The following is a 13,809-nucleotide window of genomic DNA, read 5'->3' as shown; positions in this document are numbered from 1 at the left end:
CTTGACAAATACAGCTACTCTATTTTTATTTTTTATTTTTGGTATTTGTTACTTAAGCCTTCATTGATACAGGTATGTGAGAACCATCTCTTGCGCGCACAGTAGGTCCTGTCAGGTGAAGAAATGGGTGGAGTTTCCCCAACTTAGTCATTTGCAATGGAGATGCTACAGCAGCGCTGTTTTAGCACATGTCTGATGTCGGCCAGGTTTGCTTTAAGAACGGCTTTGCATTACATTTGTCGCGATTGTAAAACCAAGGTGCGCGCAAACACAAAGCGCACCGTGCAGCTGTGCCGTTTCCGACTGCGATTCTGATGCTGATGGCCTCGTTAAGGCGACTGCTGCAGCTTTTCTTAACTGGCTGCGGGAAGCCCTACCATGGCCATTTTCATGGTCAAACCACCCACGGGCATCCAGAGGTGGCAAACTAAACGAACCCACAGGGGGTTCCGAGTGAGAAAGCCTTGATTTCTTATCACGTGCTAGACCTGGTGTTAAAATTCTCAAGACACCCCCCCACACGCACACACCACTCTGCTGCTGTGCGATTTGTAATATAAAATGTAAGTTTTAACTTGTTATTTGTTTCTTAGAACAAGACAGTTACAGGTCGATGAAGAATCAAAGATTTCGATACCGGCAACCATAAAGCGAAAAAAACAAACAAACCCAAACCCAACAACTAAGATAAGATAGAACTTTATTAATCCCTCGGGTGGGTTCCTCTGGGAAATTCGACTAGTAAACTAGTAAATCAGATGCAATGTTTTTTGTATAAGAGTGTGTGTGCGCGCGCGCGCCGCGCAATTTGACTTGTCTCCGCTTCCAGGATTTGTATAACTGAAATAAAACGCGTAATAAACACAATAATAACATACTGGCACCGTGGTGTTTCTATGTATTGTGTGAATGGGCCTTACGCACATCAGGACCACGCAATCCCCCTTTCCTCATTTGTTTGCTTCCCGGGGCTCCCCGCGGTGTAAGGCTACTCTGATAGGTCCAGAGGGTTAATGGGACTGGCCTGCAGGGCAGCAGCTTACTAGGATATAAAGCCACAGCTCTCATCACGATAGCACAAGGAGTATCAATAGATTCGCTTTTACGCACAGTCGAGGGGCCTGTTGGTTTTTACGCACGGCAAACCATTAAGGCCTCTTTGGCACAGTTTAGTTTTTACGCGTTTGTGAGAAATCTTAGGTGTGACCATGACTCTCTCAAGTGAATTTGAAGCTTCACAACATGCCGGATTGCCTATACAAGAGGATGCGATTGACATAGTAGGCGAGGATGTCCACTATCGAAATGAGTGCTCTACGGGTTCCTCAGCAGAATCTGGTGCGGAATTTGACTCTTCAGAACCAGAATCGTCGGGGGAAAGCGAGAACAGTTTCTGCGCAGACGCACCGGCGTCAAGGAAAGCCCAGAGCAGCTCGGTAAAGCCCCCGTACTCCTACATTGCTCTCATCACCATGGCTATCCTGCAGAGCCCGCTGAAGAAGCTAACGCTTAGTGGCATATGTGACTTCATTAGCAACAAGTTTCCCTACTACAGAGACAAGTTTCCCGCTTGGCAGAATTCGATCAGGCACAACCTCTCCCTTAACGACTGTTTCATCAAGATTCCGAGGGAGCCCGGAAACCCGGGAAAGGGCAACTACTGGTCTCTGGACCCTGCTTCGGAGGACATGTTCGACAACGGCAGTTTCCTTCGCCGGAGGAAACGGTTCAAGAGAAACCAGCCCGAGTTCGGCAAAGACGGACTGATGTTTTATTCCAGCTTTAACTGCTGCCGGCCGTACGGACACCCATATAGCATAACTGGCCAGGTAAGCCACACGGCTGCCTCTTCTATTCGTTACATGCCCCTGCAGGAAAGCATCATGATGCCTTCCTCATCCTACCACCTCCTACCACAACCCCTGAACAGCCACGGAAAGTGCGTTGGGCCTAAAGACTTAAGAGCACAGCTTTGCGCAGCAGAACCAGCTGAGCCGAAATCCGGCCCACAGGCAAAGTGCTCCTTCAGCATCGACAGCATCATGAGCAGACCCTCTTCTATCAGTCAGCACAACTCAAATCCACAGCAAGGCCCGCACGGTGCTCTCGGTTACGGTCAACTCATGCCTGGCCCTGCTGCCTGTTTGGTTCCGACCCTCCTGCAGCCTTCAAGGAATCAGTTTTGCCCTCCTCCCATCCTGAGCACTGCTCCTTTTATAAACGAGCACCTCAGACTGTCGTACCCTCGTTGCTGAACCCTTTGAAAACACTTTACAGTGTCTGTATGTTTGGCGTAGCTCATTTCTTAAAGAAATGTTTTTTTTATTGCATGATATTTATGTGCGTTATGTCTGTAAATAAGATGTGTTGTAATATATTTGTCAAGGTTGCTTCAGGGGAAAACTTCGTCAATGTGAATGTGTTTTTTTTTATTAAGTAACGTGGCAAAATAAAATGAATATGTGGGAAACGATTGCAAGTTTTGTTATAATCTGAGTCAGTGCACAGTGCTCGTAAGAGCTATATGTGGATTTACTCAGAGCAGAAATTATTGTTTGTGTGTAAGTTTGAAAAACACTTAGATTTTCTATATTTCTGTAGTCTTTATTGATATTTGTACCTGAAGTACAGGTGATGCCAAACTTTTATTTTAGCTACAGCAAAAATGACTTACTATAATTTAACTGACAGTATTTACCGTAAGGGTTCAACATTGTGTTGGCCTGCTTCCTCTTGATCAACTGAACTCACTTGTAGTCTGCAGGCTACAAGAATGATGACAAAAATCAGGTTTTATTAAAGTAAGTCAATGTCAAATTATAAAAACACATTTCCAACCAGGAAATGAATAAAAGCTATACAAACGCAGGGCTTAAACTCGCACTGGTCATTGCCGATAAAATAATGAAACTCACTCAAATGAAAGTTAATTAGCAGGTTTTAGAAATGAAACTCTGTATCCCTAATTGGTACTCTCACGTTTACGTGTTTCATCAAGTATACAAAATAATAATAATGATAATTAAAAGTCACTTTTTCCATTCTGCCTCAAGGTCGCACTGTTTCCAAAATATTGGAGCAGATGTTAGCGCACTGAAGTTGGTCCGTGTTATGGGATGGGCTACTTAAGAATTTACAGAACACCCAGAATTCAAGATCTATCAAAACATTTTCAATTCAGAAAATAATAACAATTAAATAAAAACGGTACACTCTGATACTTCTAGATTTCTGTGACTATAGTAATGGCCTGGGTTAGAGTGAAAAGCACACACACACACACACAGGCGTGTCCGGTTGCAGACCGGTGCCGACACAATTCCCTTTTGCCATCAGTCAGATGTCTATTTTTGGCCGGAGGCTCAGCTGATTGTGAGTCTTGACGAGTCCACCCCTCCCTTATTTTTTTCTTCATAGTCAGTTGTTCAGGCTTATTAGAAGAGGGAGTTGTCCGCCAGCAGAGGAGGAGAGTGCTGGTGGCTGCTTAGCTCAGCCAGTACTATAGGATGCGACTCCTGGCTTGGGTCGAGGTGAAAACATTTTTGATTGGCTGTTTCTTGTCACTATAGCCATTTCGTCCCTGTGTGGGACTGCTGTCACCGCTTTTTTCCTCGACGGTGGGGAAACAACCTTTACTTCACTCTAGACTGACAAGTTGCATCTTTGAGCTGTTTCTATCGAACTTATTTTTGTACTCAGTGCTGTAAACTCCTACAAAACAAAACAAAACAAACAAACAAAAAACTCCACCAAACTTGCTTGATTGGTTAAAGAGGATGGAGACGAGCCCGATCCCGGTGGTGACGGTCCAAACCGCCCCCTTCGAGGACCAGCGGCCCGGTACCAATGGACTGCGGAGGAAGACTGCGGTGTTCGAGGGGAAGAAAAACTACTTGCAGAACTACATCCAGAGCGTGCTGTCCTCCATCGACCTGCGGGACCGACAGGGTTGCACCATGGTGGTGGGCAGCGACGGCCGCTACTTCAGCCGAGCTGCCATCGAGGTGATAGTGCAAATGGCAGCTGCAAACGGGGTAAGAATAGGGCGACCACCAGTGTCATGCATTTGTTCCTCTCTGTCAGCATGCAGGAGTCACTTGTAACCAGCAGTAATGTTACTGTTCTGCTCTGCGTTGGTGTGAGTTACTACAAGCAGGCTTAAACGCTTTTAGAAAAAACACTTCTTGTTGGAATGGAAGACCAGCGGAATAATTATTCAACTTCACCAACAAACTCAGGATGTTAATGTAGCCTATGGCTTCTTTTGACCTGCACATATGTTTAAATCATTAACACAGAGATGGAACAATTCACTGGGCTGGGAAATTTAGGGTCATCAGATGTTATTCTGCTACTTCTGGTGGGACTTTGGGAGTTTTATAATAAATCAGAATTGTGCAGTCGCTTATAGTTTTTTCACATTTGCAGTAATTGTTGATACTGATACATACAAACCTGCTGAATTGAATTTAACAAGTCAGCTGCAAATAGGTTAAAATAAGAAGACAAAGTGAGGCACTGAGGAGGAAAGTCCCTGCAGCTCTTAGGCTGTGAGATCTTTGCAGTTGGCTTGGAAAAGTTCCAAAGGAAAATTGGAAAGGAATATAATTTGTTTTGGGGATCAGTGCGTTTAAAAAAAATTCTTTCTGCTGGTCCAGCCAAATGTCTTCTGGTGTCAGCCTTATCAGCACTTCCATCCATCCTGCTCTATTTTCCTGCCTACGTCTGCCCCCCACCACCGCTAACACACTGCCTACACCTCGGTGTTCAATCTATCAAGGGCTAAGTCTACATGCTGGGGATCCTCTGTCATACTGCAAGGAAAAGAACCAGAAGGATAATAGAAACACTTGCCAACTACCCACCCAGTGCATGTGCTGTCCTTCTCAACACTGGTTACTGAGAAGATTCCATTTGTTAGGGCTTTCCTAACAAATGGAATGAGCTTTTCTAATGACTTAGAAAAGCTCATTCATGCTTTTGTAACGTCAAGACTAGATTACTGTAACTCACTCTATTCTGGTCTCCATGCTACCCTTCTACATAGATTACAGACAGTTCAGAATGCTGCGGCACGTATTCTAACTAAAACTAAGAAGTTTGACCATATTACTCCGGTTCTTGCTGAGCTGCATTGGCTGCCTATCAAATACCGTATTCAATTTAAAAATTTGCTGCTTACTTTTAAAATTATTAATAATACTGCACCAACCTATCTTAAGGAACTTTTAAACCCTTATGTCCCTGCCAGGGCTTTAAGGTCATCCTCGCAGTTATTGTTAGTTCAGCCCAGATCTCGGTTGAAATCTAGAGGCGATCGATCGTTTGCCTTTGCTGCACCTGAGTTATGGAACAGCCTCCCGATTGGCATTCGGGAGTCTGATTCTATTTTTTCTTTTAAAGCACGCCTTAAAACGTATCTTTTTGAACTTGCCTTTTCTACCCGTTAAATGCTGACTGTTAACTGCGACCTATTGCATTAACTTTTTACTATTCCTTCATTCTTGGTGTTCTCTATCATGCGGCACTGGGTCTGCTATAATCTATGTGCTGCAGTCCATTTTATTAGTGGCTTTCTACTGTGAACATTGTCTGCTGTTCTTATTATATTTGATATTAATGCTCTTAACTGTATTATTTTATTGTTTTTCTGTAAAGCACTTTGGTATGCCTAGGCTTTTAATGTGCTCTATAAATAAAGGTTGTTGTTGTTGTTGCTTTCCCTCACTTTCTGATCTGTCCTTTATATACACATGCAACATCCCGGATGTTTAGAGGATGCCAGGAGAGCAAATTCCTCTCCAGTGAGGACAATTTTATTTAGAGAAGGAGAATTATGTTGGTGGTATTACCACTTTAGTATAAATAGAGGCGTAGTTCTGTTATTTAGGCATCCTTCTAGAGGGAGATCATTTGCCTTTTAAAGCAGGCAGCCAATTAGTCGCCTGCAGAATGACAAGATTCTTTGGGACAGGAAGTGATTTTTAACTTTTTGAAATCAGGAGAGAAACAAATGGATTGGATTAAAAAAAAAATTCAAAGCATATGTTTGATTGAAAATGGAACAAACATTTTTAACATTTTTTACAAATATGTTGCATTCTGTTTTTATAAAGCATTATGACTCTTTTTGAAACACAAAGATATTATATTATATTATGATTTTAGACCAGGTGATATCTGCCATGATATGAAACCATTATTGCTTCTCACTAATATTGGTGATGCACAGATTGGTCGTCTGGTAATTGGCCACAGTGGGCTCCTGTCCACCCCTGCGGTTTCCTGCATCATCAGGAAGATCAAGGCCATTGGAGGGATTATCCTCACGGCAAGTCACAATCCTGGAGGCCCTGGAGGAGACTTTGGAATCAAGTTCAATGTGGCAAATGGAGGTGAGGATTTAGAAAATACATTTGCTTTTCCATCTGACTCTTATTTAGAAATTTTAAAGTCAAAAATAGAAGTTTGAGACAATTTGATTTAAAAAATATATATATTACAGCAAAAATTAATGCTAATGTTACAACTTGGCTCCTAGGCCATGATATAAAATGGAGTGTGATATCAGAATTGACAAATACAGGTGATTTGTTAAAGATTTGTTAAAGATTGGTGCCCTAGATTTGTAAAAAACCTAGGGCACCAAATAAAACTTTAATAACATTACAAGTTTCTCTAAGCATGCCTTTGTGCCACACCTTCTCCTGGATGGGCAGTTAAGTAAACTCATGCATGTATCCAAAGACTTGCACTGCCAGGAGTTGTAACACCAGTGAGGGATGCATTTTTCATTGTCTTTGTTTCTCTGTCTGGCAGGGCCCTCTCCAGACACAGTGATGGAGAGGATCTACCAGGTGAGCCGGACACTCGAGGAGTACGCCATATGCCCCGATCTCCGCATTGATCTCTCTAGGCTCGGAAGACAGGAGTTTGACCTCGAGAACAAATTCAAACCTTTCAGAGGTACAACATTCGTGCATCTTTAGTTAAAAAGCTTCTCTGCATCATTCTGAATTCTTCAGTGTTATCCACAAGCGTGGATTTTCCCCCACATTGCTACAAACTTTCCTGTTGTGTGATGCTAGTAGAACCCCTCTTTCTGTCACTCAAAATGCACAGAAAAAAAACATACTCTCATCCAGTACTAACAGGTTCTTCTGTCTCTATCCAGTGGAGATTGTAGACTCGGTTGAAGTGTATCTACAAATGCTACGAAACATCTTTGACTTCACTGCCATTAAAAGTCTCCTCACAGGACCAGATCAGCCTAAAATACACATAGATGCCATGAACGGAGGTCAGTTCATCAGCATACGTCCTGTAAGCCCTGCACTGCAGTTACTGTTATTCATATTATTCTGCTAACTTCTACTCACCTTTTGCTTTGTTACAGTGATGGGCCCCTATGTACGTAGGATTCTGTGTGATGAGTTGGGAGCTCCTGCTAACTCTGCTGTAAACTGTGTACCTCTGGAGGACTTTGGTGGCCGACCTCCTGAGCCCAACCTGACTTATGCCACCTCTCTGGTAGAGTCCATGAAAGGAGGCGACTTTGGCTTTGGGGCGGCATTTGATGCAGATGGGGTAAGCCATTTGGTTGAAGTCCTACTCCAGAATGTGCAATCATTTATTCAAGACTACATGGGTGTAGTGGTGCTGAAAAGCACTGCACCCATGGTCTGATACTTTCAAGTGTACCATATAATAGTGGTTTACACATTTGCTTCACAAATGAAAGGTTGCTGGTACAATTCTACCTGAAGACACAAATCCACTTTGGGGGTTTTGTCAGGAAAGGCATCATGCATAAAACTGCCAAGTCAAACAAAACAACAGTGCTACCTACTGTGGCAATCCACTGTGACAAGGGAATGGCCAGAAGTGGCTTTTAATGTAATTCAGTAATCACAGAGTGTGTTGCGTACCTCTGTTAATGTTTGGTTACCGCAGTAAACGCTTTATACAAACAAGATTTCCTGTTTAAGTTTCAAATTAAAAGCCCTCTATTATTTCAGGAAACAGAAAGGCTTCACTGTTTATATTGTGAAACATGCGCAAGACCTAAAGAACTCAAACTCAAAGTTTTATTAAAGAAAAATTGTAATCTTAAGCTTACCTCTGCCCAGGACATTCATCCTTTGACAACTGGCTACTAATTTACACCGGAAAAAAGGGAGCAGGGAGAAAGTTACATAACCGTAGAACCATTTTCTTACATATAGATAATTATTTTCTGCACAATGACAAAAGTCATGTAGGATGTCTTCTGGGCTGTCTTGAGGGGAAAGCTGCTTCAGTACTGTTTGCCTTAAAAAACAAACAACCGTGAAAAAAACAACAGATTTAAGGCGACATTTGAAACGTTTACACAGACCCCCAAGTTATTCAAAAACTGGATAAAATAACATGCAATAGGATGACCGGCAATTTTCCACTAAAACCTATTTTGATCTGTGTTGTACTGCAAACACTCTTATTAACCAGGACAAAGGAAGAAGTGCGCAAAAATTAATAGGTAATACTCGAAATCACTTACTGTACATTTTAGGGATGTTTCTGAGGTCTTATTAATCTGTACTGCACAGGAGGATGTTCCTAAAGAACATTATGAGCTGCCCCTTGTGAATTGTCCAGTATTCCTTCAACTGGATTTGGCTTAAAAGGAAATTAAAATACAGGGATTGGAAAATGCATGAAGAGATCTTTAGTAACTTGGACTCCTGCAAATATCCTTCAAAATTTGGTTTAATAAGTCATTTAAAAATATATTTTTAAAAAGAAACAGAAAATACTGACCTGAGTGTGCGCTGGGATCATATTTAAGAACATATTTAAGTGGCTGTGGCTGTTTTAGTTCTCATACATACATAATATCTCTAATAATCCATAATATTAAATAATTAAATAGATCCTTTTTGTGGTATTTACATGCCATGTTGCTCCACAATCTATTCATTCATTTCTTTAAGCCTAGCTGACTTTTATTGCTATAAAAGCTAAATCCAAGATATTGACTCCAGCCAGAGGCAGCAGAGAAATCCTTATTTATTTTTTATTTGTTTATAATTGCACGTTGATTTCAGGAGTGAAGGCAATGGGTGCAAAGTTGCAGTGCATGCACAATAATCCAACGGGCGTCTCACTTTTTCCACAATGTCATCCAATAGACATTTATTCTGTATAAACAGACACAGGCACACACTGTTTGCTTAGTAGTGTAACATCAGGAGAATTACATCACATCTGCTCTGTTTCTCCCCCAAGGATCGGTATCTCCACTGTGATTAGCACCGGTGGTTATTATCATACTGGGTGGATGTTTCTTTTTTGGGGATATATAGTAACCGATATCTTCTACGCTCCCCACAGTAATAATGAATCCTGGGGGGTGGGGGGATAGTACTGAGAATTTGTTACTTGTACTGTTCTATGTTTTGTAACCGTCTACTAAAGATCATTTATAGTAATGTGAATGTTTGTGATACAAACACACTTTGTCCTTAAAGGATGTTGTTTCTTATGTTTCTTCATTATCAGTAACGCTCATGAAAAGACCAACAATGTTCTAATCAGTGTCTTAAATGTGACAGCTTTCCTATCCCTTCAGCAGAATTCAGCTCATTACTATTTAAGTCATTATTTGGCGAGTTCAAAAGTATTTACGGCAGCAGGATGGAGTGCTGGGGACCGACTCAAAATAAACTAGAGTTGCTATATTCATTGTAATGAAGGGACATACAACAATGGTGGCCTGAGGAGAATTAAGCAATTTGTTTTGGTCTTTTTGTGGGGGTTGTTGGCAATACATGTACTATAAAAAGGGTTAATTAATGCAGTTATGCTAACTAACTACACAGGACTCACAAAGCACTTTATGGTTTTGTCGTGTTCTCAGGACCGATACATGATCCTTGGAGAAAATGGCTTCTTTGTGAACCCATCGGACTCAGTGGCCATCATGGGTGCTAACCTCTCCACCATCCCCTACTTCAGACAGTATGGCGTCAAAGGATTTGCTCGAAGTATGGCCACCAGTGCTGCCCTTGATAGGTACCACACACACACACACACACACACACACAATCAGTAGATGTAAGAAGTTCTATAACACCACCCACACTCTTCCTACAAACTCCTGCATCAGTCCAGTCTCCGGAGAGGGACGACACCCACTATGAATAAAGCTGTGAGATCACCCCCCCCCCCCCCACACACACACACACCAAACACACACACACACACACTTACTCACCCCCCTATAAATACTGTGTGTTATGTAAGGGTAAAGCTAAGCAGAGGGTGGTGAGTGAGAGGACGTGATCACCGCCAAAGTCATCTCCATTAACATTGTTCCAGCAGGAGAGATCCCGGCACAGCACCTCGCTGACGCTTCTGCAGAATGCTGCTCAAGGGAGCCGTTTGATGAATGATGAATCTACTATAGTTGCTAAAGACTATGTATATGGATGGCAGTCATGAAGTTTAGCTGTTTAAAATGTGCTACCTAACTACATTAAAACATTTAACATCCTGATTTAATATTTTATAAATAATAGACCTTATAGAAGTGCAAAGATTTCATCCTCCCTTTTAGTAACTTTCAACACAACCTCCTTTTGACCCCTGCCTATATTTATTTAATCTGACCCTCTACCAGAAGAAGCGTATAGGTGCATATTTATTTTGTGTCCATGAACTAGACACATTAAAGATGCACTAAAGTGAGGTAATGGACTTCCAAAAGCATTTGGACGAGATTAAGAAAGTAAATCACTATTTTCAATATTTTACATTATCCCGATGAAGTTACTCTTAGCTCAAAAGACTCCTTCCTAAAAGGGTACTTGATGAAGAGAGGCCTGTGGTGGGCAGTGATGTGTCACACTGTCTTCTTAAACCACCATGTGTGATTTAAAATCTAAACAGCATCCGTGAAATTTATTTCATTTATTCATGTGTGTCTTTATGTGTGTGAAAGAACTAATCCTTTACTGTGTGTAACTGCTGAAAGGCACATGAAGTGATGCTATTACCAACCCTGATCCATCTGGGTTTCACAGTTGTGAGAGATGCTCAGAGGCAGTAAGAGAAACAATTTTGTCATTCCCCCTCCTGAATGTGTAAGTTTGCTAATTTACAAAGAAATTATCTGATCCTTTCCTCATAAAGAATACCGAAGATGGGTCATGAATCTGTCTTCCAATATGACAGTAACCCAAAACATAATGCCGTAGCAGCACATTAAGGTCATGGAGGGGCTTAGATGCTAGTCCCCAGACCTCAACATTATAGAAAATGAGTGGAGGGAGCTAAACTTGTGAGTTGCCAAGCAGCAGCAAATAAATCTGGTGATCAAAGGTTTCTTCACTGAGTACTAAGTCATTTTTACTTTTGGATAACACTTTTTTCACTCAATGACATTTAAATCAATTTATAACTGTTATGTACTGCGTTCTTTTCTGGATCTTTGGTTGATATTCTGTCTCTCTCCATTAAAATGAAACTACAATAAAAATTTGAGAAGGATAACTTTTTGCGAGCAAACTTACAAATTCAGCAGGGGATCAAATAATTATTTCCCCATTGTATGCGAATTGGAATTTTACGTCACAGAATTGCTGGTTATCTTTATTTACATGGTGCTGTTGCACACTAAGGCAGACAAACACACAGACTGCATCCCTTGATATTGCACTACTCCTTGCCTAAGGTCATGTCTTATGATGTTGAGCCCTAATAATCACACTGAATGAGTTGCTTGAAAGGTTTGCATACACTGGCTCCCCAGTCAGCTTGGCCTCATCACACACATGCACACACACACGCGCGCGCGCGCGTGCACACACACACACACACACACACACACACACACATGCACGCACACACACCCACAGGCTGATACCCAAGACACAAATGTCACATGTCCCACTGCAACCCTGAAGCGCGAAGCAATGCCTCCAACACACGCTTTTCAGTTCTTCTTCTAATATTATCTTTATCTCTCGTTGTCTACTTTCTGAGCACTTGTCCTTTTGTATTGATGATAGTATGCATTTATCTACTGGAAACTTTAATTTAGTTGGGAAGTAGAAGCAACCTTATAGATAATACTTAACCCACTGATAATATCATGCATAATAAACTGCATAACACAGGCTTTTGATTTTTTTCACGTTTAACATGATTTCACTTCATTAGTCTGACTACATCTGCAAATCTGTGATAACTTAACTGGTAATTAATGACACTGTTGCTGACCAGTGTCACTTTGTTCCACTCTTAGTTTCACAACTGCCGCTCGTATGAGCGTGACACGAGTTCGTCATGTCACACTCATGTTATGTATATAACGGCATGAACCTGATAAACTCGAGAAAGTGTTGAAGTGCTTAGTAGTGTGAAGTCGGACCCTGGAGTCTGTCCAAGTGTGGGCTGTTTTAGGAGACCGTGTGTATCTGTGTTCTGAGTGTTTAGACTGAGGTTCCCTCCCTGCTATGTGTTTAAAGTCAAGCAAACTGTGTTATAAAAGCTTTGATAAATGTGATGGTGTATATACTCTGTGCGCTGATGTGTATGTTAGTGTGTGTTAACAGAAAAGACAGAGAGAAAGTGAATGCAACTGTTTTCAGATAAGCAAAGGAAACTGACTGGATTCAGGTGGACAGGAGGCTGGATTTAAATCTATCACTTTGGTTGGAGTGTGTGCGTGGGTGATTTTATGTCTTTGTGCACATGCTATGCAAGACGCGGTGAGGGAGGAAGGGAAAGTGGGTGGGAAATGTTGGTAAAGGAAACATCTGCCTCTCTTTTCACAGTTCCAGGGATGGAAGGATGTAGGATTGAGCCACTGGTGTGCGTGTTACGATCATGAAATGTGAGCTCTTTTACTGATTAGCACGGCAAAGTAGAAAGGTCAAATATTTGATGTTGTGCTGTAGCTAAACCGTTACAGAAAGCTGTTAATGACCGTTGGCGTTGTGGTCATCGGGATTGTTTTTGTGCTGAGGAAAGAATTAGTAATTAAACCAAGCCACTAATTCTCTCTAGTGGTATTGCATGATGAATAAGAACCTAAAGTGATTAAAACCTTTACACAGTACCTTTTATATTTACTTTGACAGAGAACATTAGGAGTAATTGACCTCGACGCTGTGCCGGGTAACGCCATACAAGGCCACTTAAATCAGGTCAGGCAGGGAGAGCAGCATCAAGAACACAGAACTAGGCAGGCAAAGATAAACATTGCTCTAACAAGCACATTTATCGCCTGATTTACTATGATCGATAGCAAATATATTCTTGACACAGCTTTGCAAAATCCTAGAAAACTGTTTTGACATTATGTCACAAAGGTATGTTGAGATTGGCACTCCAAAATAGCTATGACCACTTCCAATAATTATGCTAAAATTAATTTTAAAGTATGTTCAGCTCTGACTTGTAGAGAACTAACAGAAAAATCATGGAATAAAATGCCAAGAGAGGAAGGTAGGGAGAGACAGATGGCTTCAGGGTCGGGGTGGGATTACATCAGGGAGTGACTCAAGATCCCGTCTTGTTTCCAGTGATTATGGACAGGTTGACAGAGAAGGATTCCTGTGGACTATGATGTTCACAGATAACATTGTGACTTGCAGTGAGAGTAGGGTGAAGGTGGATGAGGGACTGGAGGGGTGGAGGTGGAGGAATGAAAGCAACAGAATCTGTGTACAACTGAGACAGAGGAGGATGGAAAGGTGAATATACAGTATGTACTGAGTGTCAGGGGGGATTTATGACTGATAGTAGTAGTAAGAGTGAAAGGGG

At 41.6% G+C, this 13,809-nt stretch overlaps 2 protein-coding genes across 2 annotated transcripts in view; both read left to right on the top strand.

Moving 5' to 3' along the window:
* Nucleotides 1–1,070: 1,070 nt before the first annotated feature.
* Nucleotides 1,071–2,470, top strand: foxd5 (forkhead box D5). Its single transcript, XM_026187911.2, has one exon. It carries the CDS (start codon nucleotides 1,209–1,211, stop codon nucleotides 2,253–2,255), a length of 1,047 nt encoding a protein of 348 aa, XP_026043696.1. The 5' UTR covers nucleotides 1,071–1,208; the 3' UTR covers nucleotides 2,256–2,470.
* A 970-nt stretch (nucleotides 2,471–3,440) lies between these two features.
* Nucleotides 3,441–13,809, top strand: part of pgm5 (phosphoglucomutase 5) — a 30,805-nt gene continuing 20,436 nt past the window's right edge. The window contains exons 1-6 of the mRNA XM_026188058.2: nucleotides 3,441–4,034; nucleotides 6,233–6,395; nucleotides 6,820–6,966; nucleotides 7,175–7,300; nucleotides 7,397–7,587; nucleotides 9,899–10,053. Of these exons, the coding sequence (XP_026043843.1) occupies nucleotides 3,777–4,034; nucleotides 6,233–6,395; nucleotides 6,820–6,966; nucleotides 7,175–7,300; nucleotides 7,397–7,587; nucleotides 9,899–10,053 (1,040 nt within the window). The 5' untranslated portion in view covers nucleotides 3,441–3,776. The remainder of the gene's footprint in view (nucleotides 4,035–6,232; nucleotides 6,396–6,819; nucleotides 6,967–7,174; nucleotides 7,301–7,396; nucleotides 7,588–9,898; nucleotides 10,054–13,809) is intronic.

The sequence above is a fragment of the Astatotilapia calliptera genome, chromosome 12 (assembly GCF_964374335.1).
Source record: "Astatotilapia calliptera chromosome 12, fAstCal68.1, whole genome shotgun sequence".
In the NCBI taxonomy this organism is placed as follows: Eukaryota; Metazoa; Chordata; class Actinopteri; order Cichliformes; family Cichlidae; genus Astatotilapia; species Astatotilapia calliptera.
This window is presented reverse-complemented; position numbering and strand designations above follow the sequence as displayed.

Bases quoted from the DNA above. Each gene is read 5' to 3' on its own strand.
- foxd5 (XM_026187911.2), top strand. From the start codon at position 1,209: ATGACTCTCTCAAGTGAATTTGAAGCTTCACAACATGCCGGATTGCCT.